This window comes from Cricetulus griseus, chromosome 3, assembly GCF_003668045.3.
Source record: "Cricetulus griseus strain 17A/GY chromosome 3, alternate assembly CriGri-PICRH-1.0, whole genome shotgun sequence".
NCBI classification, from domain to species: domain Eukaryota; kingdom Metazoa; phylum Chordata; class Mammalia; order Rodentia; family Cricetidae; genus Cricetulus; species Cricetulus griseus.
In genome coordinates, this window is record NC_048596.1 from 93,160,894 (window position 1) to 93,180,542 (window position 19,649).

The 19,649-nt window shown below is 36.7% G+C and overlaps 2 protein-coding genes and 1 pseudogene across 2 annotated transcripts; all 3 read left to right on the plus strand.

Moving 5' to 3' along the window:
- Positions 1-213: 213 nt before the first annotated feature.
- Positions 214-1,051, plus strand: LOC100756583 (annotated as a pseudogene).
- Positions 1,052-10,091: 9,040 nt separating this feature from the next.
- Positions 10,092-11,048, plus strand: LOC100753969 (olfactory receptor 6). Its single transcript, XM_027405006.1, has one exon. It carries the CDS (start codon positions 10,092-10,094, stop codon positions 11,046-11,048), a length of 957 nt encoding a protein of 318 aa, XP_027260807.1.
- A 6,341-nt stretch (positions 11,049-17,389) lies between these two features.
- LOC100753672 (olfactory receptor 2D3-like) lies at positions 17,390-18,322 on the plus strand. Its single transcript, XM_027405005.1, has one exon. It carries the CDS (start codon positions 17,390-17,392, stop codon positions 18,320-18,322), a length of 933 nt encoding a protein of 310 aa, XP_027260806.1.
- Positions 18,323-19,649: the final 1,327 nt, after the last annotated feature.

Below are 19,649 nucleotides of genomic sequence, written 5' to 3' on the forward strand. Positions count from 1 at the left end.
ATATTGACAATGCAGGCACCATAGGAAAATCATTACTTGCTCTGAAGCCTTGTTTTCTGATCATGAAACAGAAGAGGGTAATAACCTTTTACATATCTGAAGACTCTGCCATAGATGAGGCATTTTGATTGCCAACATTAGTCTCAGTTTCTGGTGAATGGTTTCTATGGTGGAGACATATTACTTTTATGGCTTTATCATTGGAAAGCTCACATGTTTAAAACAGAGACAATCATTCCGACTGAAACCACGGAGGCTGTGCCGGAGAAGAAAAAGAAGGTTCCTTCTGTGCCAGAAACCCTTAAGAAAAAGCAAAGGAATTTCGCAGAGTTGAAGGTGAAGCACTTTGGGAAAAACTTTGCACTGAAGACACCGCGGAAGGCACGGAGGAAGCTCACCTATGAAAAGGCAAAGCATTGCCACAAGGAATACAGGCAGATGTACCGCACGGAGATTCGCATGGCGAGGATGGCAAGGAAAGCTGGAAACTTCTACGTGCCTGCAGAACCCAAGCTGGCATTTGTCATCCGAATATGAGGTATCAGTGGTGTAAGCCCAAAGGTCTGGAAGGTGTTGCAGCTGCTCGGTCTTCATCAGATCTTCAATGGCACCTTTGTTAAGCTCAACAAGGCTTCAATTAACATGCTGAGGATTGTGGAACCATACATTGCATGGGGGTACCCCAACCTGAAGTCAGTAAATGAGCTCATCCACAAGAGCGGCTATGGCAAAATCAAGAGAATTGCCTTGACAGATAATTCCTTGATTGCTCAATCTCTTGGTAAATACGGCATCATCTGCACGGGGGATCTAATTCATGAGATCTATAAAGTTGGAAAACGCTTCAAGGAAGCAAATAACTTCCTGTGGCCCTTCAAATTATCTTCTCCACGAGGTGGAATGAAGAAAAAGACAACTCATTTTGTGGAAGGTAGTGATGCTGGCAGCAGGAAAGACCAGATAAACAGGCTTATTAGACTGATGAACTAAGGTGTTGCCTGTGGTATTTTTGTAATCTGGTCAGTTAATAAACAGTCACAGCTTGGCAAACCAAACCAAAACAAAACAAAACAAAAAAACCCCAAAAAACAAAACAAAACAAAACAAAACCCAGAGACAATCTTAGTCATCTCAATGTCTGAGGAATGTAATGGTAAATAAATCACATACTATATTACTTCAAAAGTTTCTGAAATATCTGGGATAGCCTAGAGTGGTAAAGGTTATTACTAACTGTAGTAAGCCTAAGAAAGGTAGAAAATCAGCTCTTTGTAAGCATATGTAGAACAATATCATATAAACCCCACATTAACAACCAAATATAGCAGGTTTTTTTTACATCCTTAATTTTCTTGTTATAAAATGAAGGTTTTCATTGAATGCATAAATTGATATATTTATATTTTTATGAAAATAAATTCATATCCTTGTTTTTAGTTGTAGAGTTAGTACAAAAATGTGTTTACTTGACTGTTGTAAAGATCACACCTTATTTTTATCAGCCACATTTTTCTTAGTGTTGTCTAATAGAAGAACATTTAACAGACTGAGAAAACAAATAACCTTCACCTTTTGCCACTTAAGTTGCTGTTCTCAAAGAGAGGTATATGAAGAAATAAGGTTGTAGGCTAGGACACACCTTGTCACATATTTTTGACAATCAATTGATGACCAGGTGTGGATCATTTCTGACTAGGTTTGGACCCTACCTAATACATAAGGTCATTTCCTCTTCCATTGACCAAATTTCCAGACTCTAAGAGACCTGAAAGTTTTCCTTGTTTTTCCCCTTGATCCAAAGTCTAGTCATAGCTGTCTAGCTAGTTCTTAGAATCCTGAAAATAACAGGAGAGATGGAAAAATTAAGTTAGACAACAGTGTAAAATTTGCAAATTAATTAGAACAGAAATACTCTAAGCTGTTTGCTCCATGTATACTTCCCTACTTTTCTCTTTCCTACTCTCCTTTGTTCTGGATTCATTTTTGCTTTCCCCATGGATCTCTAAGAATGGATACTCCTGGTACCAAGCTTCTAAAAGGAAGACCTAAGATAATTCTTCTAATAAAACAAGAGGGCCAATATCATGCTACATAGAAGACAAAAATGTCAAATCTGTTTTATCCTCAATGCTCACTTTCCTATCCCTGTGTACAATTATTTTTTTGGGGGGGGGGTTTCAAGACAGGGTTTCCCTGTGTAGCTTTGGAGCCTATCTTGGCACTCACTCTGGAGACCAGGCTGGCCTCCAACTCATAGAGATCCACCTGCCTCTGCCTCCCTAATGCTGGGATTAAAGGCGTGCACCACCAACGCCCAGCACAATTACTTATTTTTAATGCTTAGAAGAAGAGAGTAGACACAAAGTCTTGTTCCTCCCAAGAGCCTAGTATGTACCAAAACTTTCATGAAATTCTTTTTCATGTGCCTTGATCACCTCACCTTTATCCTCTTTCAAATAATATTAACACATTAAAAAGACAGTTACTTTATCACAGAGAGGGAGGAAAATAAAGGCTTGGAACATATCTAGGCTTAGGTTCTGCCTGGGAGAACAGTGGGAGGAGCCAACATATAAAGCAACTAGGGGTTGTTGTCAGAGAAACAGGTAGAACAATAGTCAGAGAAAGATTGAAGGAGGACTGGGAAATACAATGAACAGTGATAGAGAAACATCCCAAACAACAGGAAAATCTCTCCTCTCCTGGGCCCTAGGGGTATCAACCAAGCCCATTTGAAACAACAATTTTTAGATTTAAAATTTTCTCATATGTTCAAATTGAAGCGATGCTTCATTTTCCTTGGATCAATAACAGAATTAGTTACCATTTTCTTGGACTCTAGACCCGATAGTGTTTTTGTGGAGAAGAATAAAAGCTGAGAAATTCTTGGGCTTTATTGAGAAACAACTTCCCAAGATCTAGAACAGGCTCTTCCAAAGGTGCTGGTTTCTTTCTTTCCCTTTTTGTTACCTTTTGTTTTCCAACCTCTTTCAGAAGCAAAGACAAAGATTCACATGTGATAAAGTTTGGGTTCACCAGGACACTCATCCATCAGTCTGGTAAGTAGACAACTAAATCAAGATCTCTAAATTAGTCTTAAACTAGGTGACCTGCCTCACCAGTGCAGCAAAATGTGGTTTGGTGAGCTACCCAGTTTTAATTGTATTTCACAAGCAATTTGCTTATCAAGGGTCAAACACAACCCAGGGACTGTGATAGAAAACAGAGATAATAAGATAAGTAAAAAATGAGATAAAACTGGTATTTTCAAGGTGTTTGTACACCTAACAATGACAGGTAAGCAAAACAAAATGTTATTATGTGATGCTTGAAGGTGCAAAATGTTACAAAATTAAAGGTTGCAATGGAAAAATAGCAGGAAGGTGAGAATGGTGTGGGGAGGGAGATTGGTGGCCATGGTTGGTTTCGTAGAGGATAGTATTTGAACAAGCACTTTCCTTCCTACAGGTATGAATTAGGAAGAATTTCAGGAACAAGGAAGAGTATATGTGACTGGACTACTGTAAACAGTGACATAATGAAGAGCCTCACACTCTTCAGAGTAGTTCAAGCTAGTGTTGAGTATCTAGCAGAGAAAGAATATTAGAAATTAGAGGAATATAGGACTGAGATCATGAGGGGCATATGGAATTAGTAGCACAGGAAGAAACAGATGGATTTAATGCATGCGTTCACATTCATATTTAAGTAAGGTCCTTCAGACTGCAGATGGGAATGGTATTTAGTATTGTTTTTAATGAGTAACATTCTGCCAGTGTCTATATGGCCCCCAGAGCCATTCTCTGCACACTTTTCTGCTCAAACTTTTATTTTAAGTCCTGCCTTCCACCCAGGTAAACAATCCCTCCCCCCCCTTTGTAGTATTCCAATGGTTCTCATTTCTTCTTTAGAAAACCTATTTCTAACCTGGAGCATCTTCTGGGTCACCTATATCAGTTCTTTTTCTTTGATTCACCAGTTAAGCCACTGTCTTTCTATGAACCAATATTCCAATCCTACCAAATACTTTCGAGCAGTTAAAAAGTAGATATAGCACAGCTAGTCTGTGGCAGGATCAGAGGTCTATGTACTGTAGAAGGGTGGTCAAGCAGACTCAGATGGTTTTTAATGAAGAGCATTACAAGTGTTAGGAGTTCTTAAATGTTTTATAAACGTGAAAGTTTCTCATGACAAGCAATTTTAGATGTTGGGGATTTTGAAATGATCATAAAAGCTCTGGGCAGGAACTGGAAGCTACATAATCCAGAGACCTAGGGTAGAACTAAACACTATTGACCAAAACCCTGAAAAAGTCAATGAAATGATTTATAATGATATAATGCTCTACTCATAGATCAGTGCCAAGCTCAATCATTCCTAGAGAGGCTTCCTCTGGTAGCTTATGGGAATGGATGCAGAGACCCACTCCTAAATATTAGATAGAGCTTTGGTAACACTGTGGAAGAGGGGGCGGAATGATTGTAGGAGCCAGAAGGGTCAAGGACATTAGAAGACACAGCCCACATAATCTATTAAGCAGGTCTCATATGGGCTCACAGAGACTGAAACAGCAATCTCCAAGCCTACATGGGTTTATACTGCATACATGCTCAGGTTATTTGGCTTTGGGTGTTTGTGAGACTTCTAACAGTGGGAGTGGGGGTGTCTCTGACTCTTTTATCCACTTTTGGGAACCTTTTCCTTCTCCTAGGTTGTCTCATTCAGCATTGATATGAGGACTTGTGCCTAGTCTTATTGCATCTTTTTATGCCACGTTTGGTTGGTATCACTGGGAGGCCTTCTCTTAAGTGAAAAGGAGGAGCAATGGATCTGGGTTAAAGGGGAGGTGTATGTGAAGACTGGGAGAAATAGAGGGAGGGAGGCAGTAGTAAGGATATATTGTATGAGAGAAGAATAAATAAAAAGGATAAAACTTAAAAGCTCAACTTCCATGTAAAAGTTAAATTATAGTTATAGAATTTGGGTAAAAGAGCTTGAAAAAGAAAATTTCTTTCATTTTAAGGATAAAGATGATGGGTCATGAAGGATCAGAATGTGATCAATATAGAAAGATTGGGTCATTGATGCAGAATTATTGAGGAGTAGATTAGGAATATATCAATGCCATGTGGTGAGATGGGGGAGAAATATTTGAAGAAATACTACTGTTATACAGTAAAAATAAAGTAGAAGTGCTGTAGATTCTAGAGAATGACAGTCTTACATTATAATTCCATCTCTGCCACTAGTAGCTTGTGTGAATCTAGTCACAATATTTTCTCCATTACTTATAGAGTTGCACCAGTAATAGCTACTTCATTATGGTGTGATGAGAATTATATAATATGACATCTAGTAAAGGAATGGTGTGTATTTTGCCATGTCATAGACCCAATAAGTTATTAGTTGTTATTATTATAGATTACATGATCTTGGAGGAAACAAAAGCTATCATGAAGAATAAAGGTAGTAAAAGTCAGGCAGGAAAACTTGGTGAATGTTCAGCAAGGTGAAAATGTAGGGCATTAGCTTCATGTGGTCCTTAGCCACCTACCCAGAATGACAGAGTATGACTAGGGATCTAGACAATGCTTGAAGCTATACAGTCCTACTAATGGTTTTTAAGATAAACATGTAAGTAAACAATAATGGAATCACAGGCCAGTACTTGAGATTATGTAACAGAGACTCAACCTCTTTTCCAAATGTGTCCAGTGTGACAAGAAGTATCTGTCAATCTGTTATATAAGTGAGAAAATTAGTAGGTTCTATAACAAAGTGTATAGAGAACTAATCCTACATAGCCCTACCTTCCAGCTTTCTCATTGTTCATCTCCCTTGTCTCTGCCCCAATTATTTCCAAAGTCTAACTCCATCATTCACTTCCATTTCTTCACTCTATATTTTTGCATTTTTTGTTTTCTTTCCTTGCTAGTGTCTCCCTTTTCAAAACTCTGCAATGCTTCATGAAGTCAAAACTTTTCCTTCAATGCTTTCTGAGCTCCTCAGACAAGAACTCAGTGAACTGGATTTTCTAATGTGAGGCTTATTACAGATGCCTCTGTTTCTTTCTCTTGGTCATTTGCTAGATAACTGCAATGCCTTGGTGGTGGCTCTCAACTGCTTCCAACTACAGGGATAAGCTCATAGTAGGAAAAAGTAAAATGTGGGTTCAAGGAGTGGAAAATATCTTGTTTGATTTTTTCCATGCTAGCCTTGGATTCATGATGTCTTTCCCTTATTTGTTGAATGCTACAGTTACAGATATGTGCAACTACACTCGTTGCCGATTGACAATATAAGAAGGAAAAGATTTGTATGTTTCTGGAAAGGTAGCTGTCATAGAAAGGGGACGGTAGAAGAAAAAGAAGTCAAGTGAGGTTAGTAGATATCCAGTGTCCTAAAGCAGACACAGAAATATGATGGTTAAAGAACAGGATGATTATTATAGAGACAAGATTGATAGATTGATTAACTTTCAAATGTGTAGGAAATAACTCAGCTAACAACACCTGCTTAAGGCCTTTTTGAAGTGCTGGGGATTAAACCTAGGTCTTAACACATGCTAATGCTCAATGAGCCACATGCACAAGCCTCTGAATTCTTCCCTATCTAAGTGCTCAAAACCTCCCTAAACCAGTTCAGTAAACAGCAAATGTGAACCACACACTAGAAGGAGTACAATGATCTGCTCATGGTCAGATCTCTTGCTTTTTTACTTCTATGACTCTGTGTCTCCCTCTACACTCTGCTTCCATCACATTAGATTCCTTGTTGTTCTTCATTCTATAGAGCACTGTAAGTAAGGTGTTTAAAGTTCTGTCTTTTGTCTAAAATCCTCTTCATCAGGATGCCGCATAGCTAGTGCTTTTCTGTTCTTCACACCTGTCCTTACCTTGCCTGTGGCTGCACTCCTATTTTCTTTTCTTTTTTTTTTTTTTTTGTGTGTGTGTGTGGGGTAAGTTTCTTCATAGAACCTTTCTATTTCTATTTTTTTTTTAAATATGCTCTATTCACCGTCGATTGCCTGCTTTCTTCTCCAGGATATAATTACCGAAGGGCACTTTGCCTGATTTGTCTACCTTGTTAACTGAGCCACTTAAAGGTACAAAACAGTGCTTGTCCCATAGTAGGTTCTCAGTAAACATTTGTAAAACAAATGAATTTAATATACAAAAGTGATGAGCTAGTTGATTATTTTCTGAAATGTGTTATATTTTAGCTACCATTTTTTCTTTTTTTGTTTCTTAGACATATCTTATTGCACAGCCCTGGCTGTCTTAGAATTCACCATGTAGAACAGCCTAAATCCAAACCTGCAGTAATTCTGCACCAACTTCCCTATTGGTGTGTGCCATCAAACCTAATTCAACTATCATACTATCATCTATCCACTTGTATGAATTTTCCCTCATTAGGGCTCAACTATCCAGGTTCAAATAAGAAAATACTATTTATTAGATAGAATGTTGGGCTCCTCCTCCAGTGAGATACCAGGTCATGCATATTTGTAGCTATAAATCATCAGACTATAATTGCTTATTTATTTGTTTCTTTCCTTCCATGTCTTCCAACAGAGGAATCTGACCCTTTTTCACCTTCCTTCCTTCCTTCCTTCTTTCCTTCCTTCCTTCCTTCCTTCCTTCCTTCCTTCCTTCCTTCCTTCCTTCCTTCCTTCCTTCCAGTTTTTTGAGACTAGGTCTCACTATTTAGCACTGACTTTCCTGGGCCTCATTCTGTAGACTGCTGGTTTCAAACTCACAGAGACTTGCCTGTCTCTGTCTCCTGAGCAATGAAACTAAAGGTATGTGCTACTGTATTGAATGCCCATTTTCTGTTTTTAATATCCAGGGGAGGCTTAAACAGGATTAATTAATTCCTCCTTACAACTAATTATACTAGTTAGCACCTTCCCACTAGTGAGTGAATTGGCTTAGACAGTTGAGGTCTGCTTCAGATTATAAAGTCAGAAACCAGTAAGATATGGAATAGAGATCAGACTTTTTACTGGTATGTTCCATTGGTGAGTATTTTTCTCATTGCTTTGTGCTTTTCAGACACTGAGTCTGTTTTCCATGTAGACTCTCCTGTCACATGTTAAAATCAGACATGTTAAGTGCATCTATATATAAACATTCCTTTACTACCTCATTTGTAATGGTTCAGAGCTAAGCTATGTGCTTCTTCCCTGTCTTATACCTCTAGGGTGTAAACATCTCCTGAGAGATGTCATTAACATTAACTAATGGATAATTCTTTTTAGTGGAGAAAGAAGTCAAATTTGAGTTCTACTTCACTATAGCTACTATCCCAATATATAATAACCAACTGAATTATGGTCAGTTTGAGGAGTCTTTAAAAATGGTGAAAAAAAGAAGTAATCAGTGGACAGTTAGGATATTTCACATCTTATTTCCCATCCCCCAAGTTCTGCCTTTTTCTTCTGATGAAAGTTCTGTTTCCTTGAGAATATATTTCTCTTTAGTTCATTTGGTTTGTAATTTTATGCTAGCTTCTAACTCTATTAAATTTGAAATAGTGTCCTCAGATCATATTGTCCCCAAGACCTGTCTGAATTCATCTCTTGAATCCTCCCTTCCCCAATAAGCTCCTCAAATGCAATTTATGTTCAACTTGTATCTAAAGTGATAACAACTACAATCAAGAATTAGATAGAACTAATCAAGTGATACTTGCTTTAATATTTAAATTTAACCAATGTTTGAAGAAAACATGGATTAGGTTGATAAATTAAGTTGGAATTAAATATTGTGAGGTATGGTATGAGTGCACATATATTTGTGAGTATATTCATATGCTATGCTTCTCCTTTCTCTATAGTTTGATTCCTATGATTCTAGTGATAGTGAACTACAGCCTAAAACATTAAGTGGAAAATTACGAAGTAAATATGTTTAAATTTTATGTTCTTCCAAGCAGCATGATGAAGTTCCATGTCATCCTCCTTTTACATGAATTATTGTTCTGTTCAACATAGGTACCCTATTCTGCACCACCTCTTTCTTAGCTTTTTAATGGTTTCTCCTGTGGCAGTTCAAGTGGACCATTGTTTTATGTAACAATGACTCAAAGGTGTAATACTAATGGCAAATGAATTGGTAAATTTTCCTGAAATAATAAGGAAAGGAAAAAAAAACCATTGTATGCCAAGGTTGCTAAGATCTATGGTTCAGTAAGAAATTTTGGGAAAGAAACTAAGAGCGAATATATTAGCTGTATATGACAATTTAAAACTATACTTTTATTATTGTCTAGCTTATAGTTTATTAACCATGATTGTAGACATCTTATTGTGATTAAAGCATAAATTTAAATTTTTGGTGTGTGTGTGTGTGTGTGTTTGTATGTATGTGTCTGTATAGGAATAGAGCGTATGGAGAGGGAGGGGGACACTAGCCAAAATTTTGAATATCTACTATATATCACATCCATATTCATGTGTATATAATTCTCTACATTAGTATATATAATGATTATTATTTGTAATAATACAAGCCATATAATAGGTGTCAAATTTTTTATTCTATTTTTAAAGTCACTGCTCTAAACGTAGTCTTCAAAAGATGTACAACCATCTAGAACCAGCAGTTATCCTGACCAGGAGGTTTCTCATCTAGGAGTTATGCAGCTTCTGTTTTATCCAGATTTTGAACTTGCCTCATTCTTGGCACTGCCTGCTGGCCCATCCCAGGAATGTTGTCCAGTCGCATGGTTTCCTGCCTCATAGCTTCTTCAAAACCTGGGGATATACGAACAAGATAGTGCCATCTTCAGAGTCACTCCTGACTCAGATCCAAAAACTCAAACCCTAAATCATGATCTTGCTTCAATGTTCTTGGCCATGTGTTCTTTGTTTTAGGTGGTCTCTGTATTCTGGAGTCATCTTGTGGCCTCTCATGTTTCCCCCATCATACCCAGCATAGTTGAAGAATTTAGAGTAAGATTTTTTTTTTTTTTGGCAAAAAAAAAAAAAAATAACTCCAGCCTAATGACCTCTGCTGCTCTACTGGATCTTGCTATTGGACTTTTTGATATTAGCATTAAATCTTCTGTCTTTTGGTGATGCAACTATGTGGAAGGGAAACTTTACTAGCATCAGAGAGTTCATCCTCGTGGGCTTCCCTACTGCTCCCTGGCTGCAAATTTTGCTCTTCTTCATCTTCTTTATAACATACTTGTTTGTGCTTTTGGAGAATCTGGTCATCATCCTTACTGTGTGGGTCACTGGATCCCTGCACAAACCCATGTACTATTTTCTTAGTACCATGTCCTTTCTGGAGGCCTGGTATATATCTGTCACTGTCCCTAAGATGCTGGTTGGATTCCTATTTCACCCCAATACCATTTCCTTCTTGGGATGTATGACCCAGCTCTATTTTTTCATATCTCTTGCCTGTACTGAATGTGTGCTTTTAGCTGCCATGGCCTATGACCGGTATGTAGCCATATGTTGGCCTCTTCGTTACCCAGTCATGATGACCACAGAGTTTTGTGTTCAGCTGACCATCAGTTCCTGGGTGAGTGGCTTCAGCATCTCCATGGCAAAGGTATACTTTATCTCCAGAGTTGCATTCTGTGGTAATAATATCTTGAACCATTTTTTCTGTGATGTGTCGCCTATCCTTAAACTGGCCTGTATGGACTTATCTATGGCGGAGACAGTAGACTTTGCTCTAGCCATTGTCATCCTTGTGTTTCCTCTCTCAGCCACAGTCCTTTCATATGCCTTCATTGTATCTACAATCCTGCATATACCCTCAGCCACTGGGCAGCGGAAGGCCTTCTCCACTTGTGCTTCTCATCTTACAGTGGTGGTCATCTTCTACACAGCTGTGATCTTCATGTATGTCCGACCTCGGGCCATTGCTTCATTTAATTCTAACAAATTGATCTCAGCTATCTATGCAGTCTTCACTCCCATGCTCAACCCTATCATCTATTGCCTAAGGAACAAAGAAGTCAAAGACGCCATCAGGAAAACCATAGCAGGTGGCAGAGCCCTGTCCTTGGGAGATTCTATTTCCTGAAGTGACTTAGACCTTCAGCATGACTTAGTCTCAAAAAGCACACTTATAGGAGGAAATTCTGTAATTGTAAACATACTGACTTAGTGGAACAATTTAAGGACATGGAAAAATTAAGAATCAGAAAGATAATAGAGAAACCACTTTTTCTGTCAGGTTTTAGCTAAACGCTTTTCTTGTTATAAAACAGATTTAGTTAAAATATACATTAGCAAAATAATTATAAAATGATTTTATTACCTGTGAAATACTCTGAATAAAGAATCAGTTATTACTGAACTATTGCTGAGTTCTGTTGGTGATGTTATTCCATTTTGAATTATTATGTTTTAAAAAGTCTTTGACTCAGCAGAGGTACACAAAGGGAGGTCTCTGAAAAATTTTATAGGTATGGACTATCATTTTTGATGTGGGTTAGAGACTGGCTTTTATAGTCAACCACAATTCATTTTGGTTAGTGTTAATATTTAGTAAAATGAGAAAAAATTCTTCTAACTGTAATAGGAATACTGTAAAGTAGTACATGCATTACCTTCTCATGACATAGGGAAAATGAACACGCACACACACACACACACACACACACACACACACACACACACACACACACACACACTTTTTACTTGTTTTTCTCAATAGTGGAAGGTCAGATTGTAGGAAATTAGATATGGCTTGGCTACTCAGTAAAGTACATTCATTTCAGGTGAAAAACAAACAAACAAACAAACAAACAAACAAACAAACAAACAAACCAGTATTGGCCTTGACATAAGACCAAGTGCTTTTGGTCAGGCACTCCTTGGCATGGATGTGAGGAATTTTCCAAGTTTTTATATTAACCTTTTAGTAAGCTTTACTTCTGATTTTGAACAGGCAGATGCTGGATAAGATAATAGAAGAGAAATGGGCTCTCTTTGGCTCAGTAGGAATGATGAATGACTGAATTCATGAAATATGATGTGCTAAGAGTTTAAAAATGAAAAAAAAAGAGTTTAAAAATGACAGGTGTACTGTTTTCAACCAGCATGTTGGTACCAAATTTCATATATTTTAATTAGACTGTTTATTCACTCATCTTTGATTTGACCTTTGCTTCTTATTAACCTGTTGATTAAAATCCTACCTTTTAATATTTAGTGCTATAATGCTGAATGAGTGGTTTAAAAAGGTGAAGGAGCTTTATCAAATATAGTAACATCTCTCCTACCTATATTTATTTAGATCTTTTTGGCCTTCATTGCTTTTTACCTACCTATAATTCATGTCTGTTAATATTTTTGTTTTACATTTATTTGTCTCTAAAATGAGATTCATAACTGTTATGATATATAGATTCATAACTGTTACAAATATTGAATGACTTCTTCACTATAAATGACATAAAAACTTTGTGTCATTTTGTACTTCCAAGTTTAAGGCTATTTTATTGACATATAAGTAATTATCCCTGTTTTTTTTTTTGGTGTACAATTTTGGTTATCCCTTCACTTTCTGTGTATTATGTCCTTAAAGTTGAAATGACTTGTATAGGCAGCATACAAAGGAATACTTTTATTTACATTTAGCTTTTCTATTCCTTGAAAGCTTTTATTCATCTTGGAAAATTTCATACATGGATATAATATATTTAGATCATACCTGTTCCCTGAGCCACTCAAGTCCTCTCAGACCCCATTTACCCCCTCTCCAAAATGAACGTCTTTTTAAAACTTTATTTATTTTTTGAAAATTCATACATGGCCACAATGTACCTTGATCATATATACCCCTCAGTTCTTCCCATCTTCAATAGCCCATGATCCCTTTAGATTTGAGTGTATAATTTGCAGTGACTTCAGAAGCTTATGACGTGTAGAGGGACAATGGCAGTACTCTAGAAAGGGAGATAGTAGAAACAGGTGCTATGAAGGAGTAAAGTGCGGAGATGGAGGGAGGGATGGAGGAGGAGGCAGAGGAGGACTTTAACAAGAGTAGATGGAGGTTGAGTTATGAAAGGGAAAGGAAGAAAGAAGAGATAAATAACATAACAATGCACGAAAAAGCCACAGGGACGAACTTTGCAAGTTTCCTTACAAAATACTTGATACATACATGATGTCTACAGAGATCACCAGTTAAAATGAGATCATTCCTGGTACTAATTCAGGGACTGTAGTACTTCGAAGAAGAGGAAACTTATACAACTTACACAATCCTGTTCTACTATCACTAGAGAAGATCTGCTTTTTAAAAGTTAAGAGGCCTTTAAATGAAGCAAATAAAATGACTCTGTGTCATTGAACCTACTTTAACTCACTATTATACTCTTCAGGCCTGTTCAATCTAAATTCAACCAAGCAGTGAGATCAAAGAGACACTTTATAACCTGTTGTTCTTTGGCCTCTGACAGCCTAATTACTCTTGTAGAAAGGTGCTAGTGCTAGTGGAATACATGGTGAAGTGGTTCAGGATGAGGTACAAGAGATAGCCCTGTATTATTTAATTCTATTAAGAAAAGCCACTAAGTTCCCCTTTCTATAATAAGAGATCATAATGATAACAACTTACTCTAATACTTGCCTACATTTGTGACCTGTATGAATGTCACAAGCACTAGTGTTGTCTTCCACTCTTGATCAATTTTCTTTCTTATTCGTCTCATTCAAAACTTATCAACACCTACAAGTTTCTTATTAAAAAACTTATAATGATCAAAAAGTCAGTAGAATTAAAATTGTTTAAGTGATAAATTACAAAATTCATACAAATAATTATTTTACTAGCAGAATTGAAAAGAGGAAGATGTGTGAAATTTAGTAATAAAATTATTCCATATATACACATATATATGTGGAATATATACATCTAAAAGAAATAAAATTGATACATAGAACATGTAACTGGACACTTTCAATAAATTGTACCAGACAAAAACAGAGGTTTTCTTTGTCATTTTTTATATGTAAGCTAAAATAATTTAACAGTACTCATGACTTTTCAGGTAAACAACACCTTTGAATATTTTAGAGAACCAATAAAAGGAATGAAAATTTATATATGGAGGTCATGATGTTGAGATGCCTGCTTGTATGTAGTTTATAATTCACTTTGTTGCCATACACAGAGCAGGGGTAGGTAGAATAGGCCTATTGTGTCATTCTGAGACTTAGAGCATACAAGGCTTTTTTTGCTGTTTAGGGAAGAATTAGAAAGTAGTTTCATAGAATTCAAGCTATGATTACAAAAAAATCAACAAAACAAAATGTCCCAAGGCATCTCATAGTGTGAAAATGTAATAAAGTGAGTTATTGTTATTGCCAGAAGGAGCCCCAGGGAATATCTTGTTTGCATTCTCCCTCAAGATCTCAATATTTAAAGAACTCCTCTCTCTCAAAAGGGTTGAGATCATGGTTGGTGATTGGAAGATACCTGTATATGCCAGCCAACAGCAGCAAGAGCTGATAATGGGGACTACTGCCAGGAGAGGTCCAGCTGCCAGGAGAGAAGACTGAGAATCACTGTGCCCAACTCTCCAGAGTTTAGAGTTGCAGAGGTCTAATGTACTCAGTGTGAGGTTTCCTCATCTGTGCATTCTCTTCTCTAGAAAAGAGTCATCCCAGGCCTCTGGGTAAGAGAACCATGTTGCGGTGAACAAGGAGGATGAACTTGAAGTAAATAACATACCCTCAAACCCAGAAACCTTAAGTCTATTAAAAGAGAAGTCCAAATACTAATTTTAATCCACAGCCTTTTTGGGATAGGATGTTTTTCTTTTCCCTTATCTTCTCTAGAATCCTAAACCTTGGAAATCTTGGCATTTTATAAGGGTACTAGCTTGCATTCTAAAAATCTTTCCTAGAAAATAAATGAATATTTTTTTTTAAAAAAACTACTCATCATCTTCCACCCACTAGTATCTCACTGGTCTTTGAATATTCAGTCTTATCCAGTGATGTTTTCTTCCTCTTTTACTTTTCTCATGTCTGTTCTATGTGAAGACCACTGGAAATATAGGGAATTGCTTGCAATATAATGTAGAGCTTTAGCTTTGTACAATTGACTACTCTGTGAAGCTGGCGGAGACCAGAGCCTGTGAGTACTAACATTGATTTTTGTGGGTTTTGTAGGCACAGTAGAACAGTGTGTAGAGAATGATATACTCTGCCTGAGGCTACAACAAGAAAGAGACGCTTACTGCAACTGATGGTGCATTTCCATCTCACTCAAATAACAGCCAGTGGTTCTTTCCACATGCACAAGAGGCATGGGCATATTAACTTGTCATTTTTGTCAAAAGATTTCCCAATTCTAAATAGATAACTTATTTAGAAAAACCTTATCTATGACTTTGAATGTAAATTATGCTTCAAATAGGGCAAATAATGCTTGGGATATTTGAATGCCTATGGATTATACATGACAACATTGAGGAAATAATTCCTGTATTCATTCATTTATTCATTCAGCTAGTCAAAAGTTTTGAAAATTTATTTCATGCCAAGAGATACAGATATATGTAATGTTAGTATTAAAATAATGATATTAACCTGGAAAACCTTAGATTCATGTTAGGGTCAGATATTTATGAACATATAATCATGAATATTTAATGAACAAACATATTAATATTTACCAGATTTACCAAGATGATAGGAATAGGCACAGTTCATTGCATAAAACTTCTCTACAATAAAACATGGAGATTCCATTTACTAAAACTATCAAAAAATGGGATCGGCGATGAAGCCTTTATTGGTATCCTTAGGCATTTTGGACTTATAACAAGATTCTTCTTAAATCTTCCAATATTGACTTTAATAAGAAACACATTTTATATTATAGCAAGATTTATACTCAAAAATGCATATACATATTGAAGCAAATATTTTCCTGAAACCATGGTTTTATTATTGCAAAAGATAGTATTTTCTTTTATTTTTCCAATTAAAAAATTCTAATGTCAATCCACTAACAATATTATTTTGTGAATGAAAATATTGTAAAAATATTGTCCATTTTGATGGTTGATGGCACTGACTTTGTCACTGATCCTCTTGTCATCTGAAACTAAAGTGAAAGGCAGGATCTTTCTTACTTGCACTGGTCTCTGTAATGTGCTCTCTGACATGATCTTGCTGGTCTGCACCCTTCTGTAAATTAGACTAGATCCAGTTCAGATCCAGTCTTGATAGCAATTCCTTAACTGAAGACTGCCTCTGTGGTCTTGCCTCAAGATATACTTAGCAATTCATGGCAGTGGTTCAGTTCAGTGATTCGGTTCACACTTCTCCTACTGTACAACCAAATAGAGGGTCACATGTGTGTACACAAATATGCTTGCAGTTTCTGACTTTTCTATCTTAATATGTTATGGCCAGCAAGATTGACTTTCTTTTCTGACAATACTTTCATTCTAAAGAGCATGGGTGCTTCAGGCATTCCTAGGAGAATTCAAGCTTTGTGTTCCAACCTTCACCTTTTCTACCCCTTTCTGGTTACTTATCCTTTATCTTGTATCCACCTTTTTTATTTGTTGCAGATATATACTAAACTGTAGATAGTAACTGTGAATCCTGCATGGCTACCAAACACTACACAAATTCCTGATTTCCTGCCAATCCACACATCTAGTCTGTTACACAATCAGTCTGTTAAACTGCAGCACAAATGAGGCTAAGCACTATTAGGTCACATAAAACATTGTCCTTTTCAGACAATTCCTGTGAGTGCCTGTAGACTCATGAAAGGTCCTATCATATGTGATACTGCCTAAATCTGGTCCTAACTCTTCCATTTGTTTTTAGACCATGACAAGGTTATAACTTCATAATTCCTCTTACTTGCTGGGGAAGATGATACAGAATCTTATGAAAAGAAAATGGTGAAGGGGATCGTTTCCATCTGATATTTGATTAAATCAAAGCTAAAATATTCTCTGTGGTCAGTGAACTGGAAAGTAACACTAAGAGTTTTTTTTTTAAATCAAAGTAAGGATTCTTTATTGTTTTCAAACTCATCTAATATATTTGTACCCATCTATGATCTTGATGTTTCTCACAACACAGATTTTCTTTAGATTAACAACTTGTGATTGCTCTGAAGATGTTTCCTGACATTATCCACACAACTGTTGAACAATGTCCCCACAGATGATAGCACTCTGTCATCAAGAATTGTTGGGAAGGCATGGGTAGTCCTGGTTAAGTAGGGATACAATAAATAGAAAACCAGCATCTTAAATGCTTACTAAAATACTTTTTAACCTAAATTTTTTTTCTTCCCATGACATTTTTACTTTCTGGATTTGACCATCACAGTCAACATTTGATTGCTCCATGTATGCTAATTTGTAGGTGTATACCTCCATGGGCAAAGAAAACCATACTTATCTGACTGAGTTCATCTTGCTGGGCCTTTCTTCAGATCATCAGACTCAGATCTTGCTGTTCATGGTATTTTTCATCATTTACCTGCTCACTGTGTTTGGAAATCTGCTCATCATACTCCTCATTCATGTTGACTCTCGACTTCACACACCAATGTACTTCTTTCTCAAAAACCTGTCATTGAATGATCTCTGTTTCTCTACAACTATCGTTCCCAAGATGCTAGTCCACTTTCTAGTTGTAAGAAAGACCATTTCATTTGCTGGGTGCTCAATGCAGATGTTTTTTTTCCTCATAATGGGGTGTACAGAAAGTTCTCTTCTAGCAGTCATGTCTTATGACAGATACATAGCTGTCTGCAAGCCTTTGCACTACTCCACCATCATGACACATAGAGTTTGTATTCTGCTAGTTGTAGGATCCTGGGCTAGTGGAATATTTGTGTCTGTAGTAGATACCACATTTACTTTATGCTTGCCATACCAGGGACCTAATCTAATCAATCATTACTTTTGTGAGCCTCCTGCACTCTTGAAGCTGGCTTCAGAAGAAACCTACACAGCTGAGATGGTCATTTTTGCAATGGGTGTAATAATTCTCCTAGGTCCTCTCTCTCTCATCTTTTTCTCCTACTGGAATATTATCTACACTGTGGTTCAAATACAATCAGGTGAGGGGAGGCTCAAGGTCTTCTCCACATGCAGTTCCCATTTCATTGTTGTTATTTTCTTCTATGGCTCAACAATATTTACCTACATGCAGCCAAACTCAAAGAAAATGAATGAAGGGGATAAAGTAATCTCAGTGTTTTATTCAGTTGTAACATCCATGATGAACCCATTCATTTATAGCCTAAGAAACAAGGATGTGAAGGAGGCATTTAAAAAGGTTCTTAAAAGAGAGATGAGGTAAAAGAATATAAGAGTAATCATGGTTATTGGTCATTTGGAAGTTCATCAATGGTTTAAACAACTTTTATCTCTCATCTGAGAATAAAGCTCACTCATGTTTACCAAGGAATGTTTTTTTACACAACCTTGTCCAAGATTATTATTCATGGGTATAGCTCCCTTGATTTGTGACAATTTTCCCACCGACAGTAAATAAATAAAATAAATATAAAATAGTGAGAAAATTCTATAAACTGCAGCTTTCCTAAACCAACCTCTTTCTACCCAGGGATATTTTTTTTTCCTCTAAATCCCACAGCTACTTGCCAAACTCATGTTATCCTAAGCCATTTTTTTTAGAGAATATAGTTTTAATCCATGGAGATACAAGCTACTTCCATAACTGGGTGTGATGGCGTAAATCCATAATCAAAGTACTCAGGATCCCAATGTAGAATGGTATTTGCATTTCCCTCTGTAGTCTTCCATTTCCCCTTCAAGGGCTGTGATGGTACAGAAGCATTCCATCTTCTGTGCTTCTTTTCTCAGATTTCCATATATCTTGTTCCACATTTGCACCATGGAGCCCTCTGTAAGGATTATTCTCATGAAATAACATTGCCGCTCATTTTAGGATAGCCCCTCTTTTTTCTTCTCACAAAGTGGGAAAAGTACAAAAGCACTTGTTTTCCTAGAAGCTGTTTAGAATTGGAACTTGTCTCTCATTTTGTTATATTCTTTTAAAAACAAGATGATTATGGGCAAAGAATGAGGCAGGAGAGGGAAAAATGCAAGGGGGGGCTGATGAAATTCCACTTTTCTATATTGATTTCTGGATATTACAGATTCAATGTTTACAGAATGTTATTCATGTCCAAAGCAGTTTATATCCTGGGTGAACTACATGCATTATGTGTAGAGTGATTCTGCATGGACAATAAATATATGTGACGATTGATTTGCTATGGACATGTGATATGTAGCATTTTAAGACAACATGAACTAAAGTGAATCTGAAAGAAGAAATAGGACTTTTGAGGAAAGCTAGAGTTCTTTTGGCAGACACTGGAAAATCTCTAACCTATGTGTATTTCAAGGAAGCTGAAGGTAAATGACCCAAGCCAACAGGAATAAAGTTGTTTAGTGGGAGGATAAGGGATGAGAAATAGAGAAGACAAGAAACAAAGGAACAAAAGCAATAGCTGGGAAACCAGGAGGCTTTGCATAAGCTGGTGACTTATGCCAAGCAAGTTTATTAAAAACGATAGCATCATTCTGCTTGCAAAATATGCTAGCTTAATGTGGCACAAAGCTTGTGGGAGTAACCAACTAATGACTAATTTGACTTA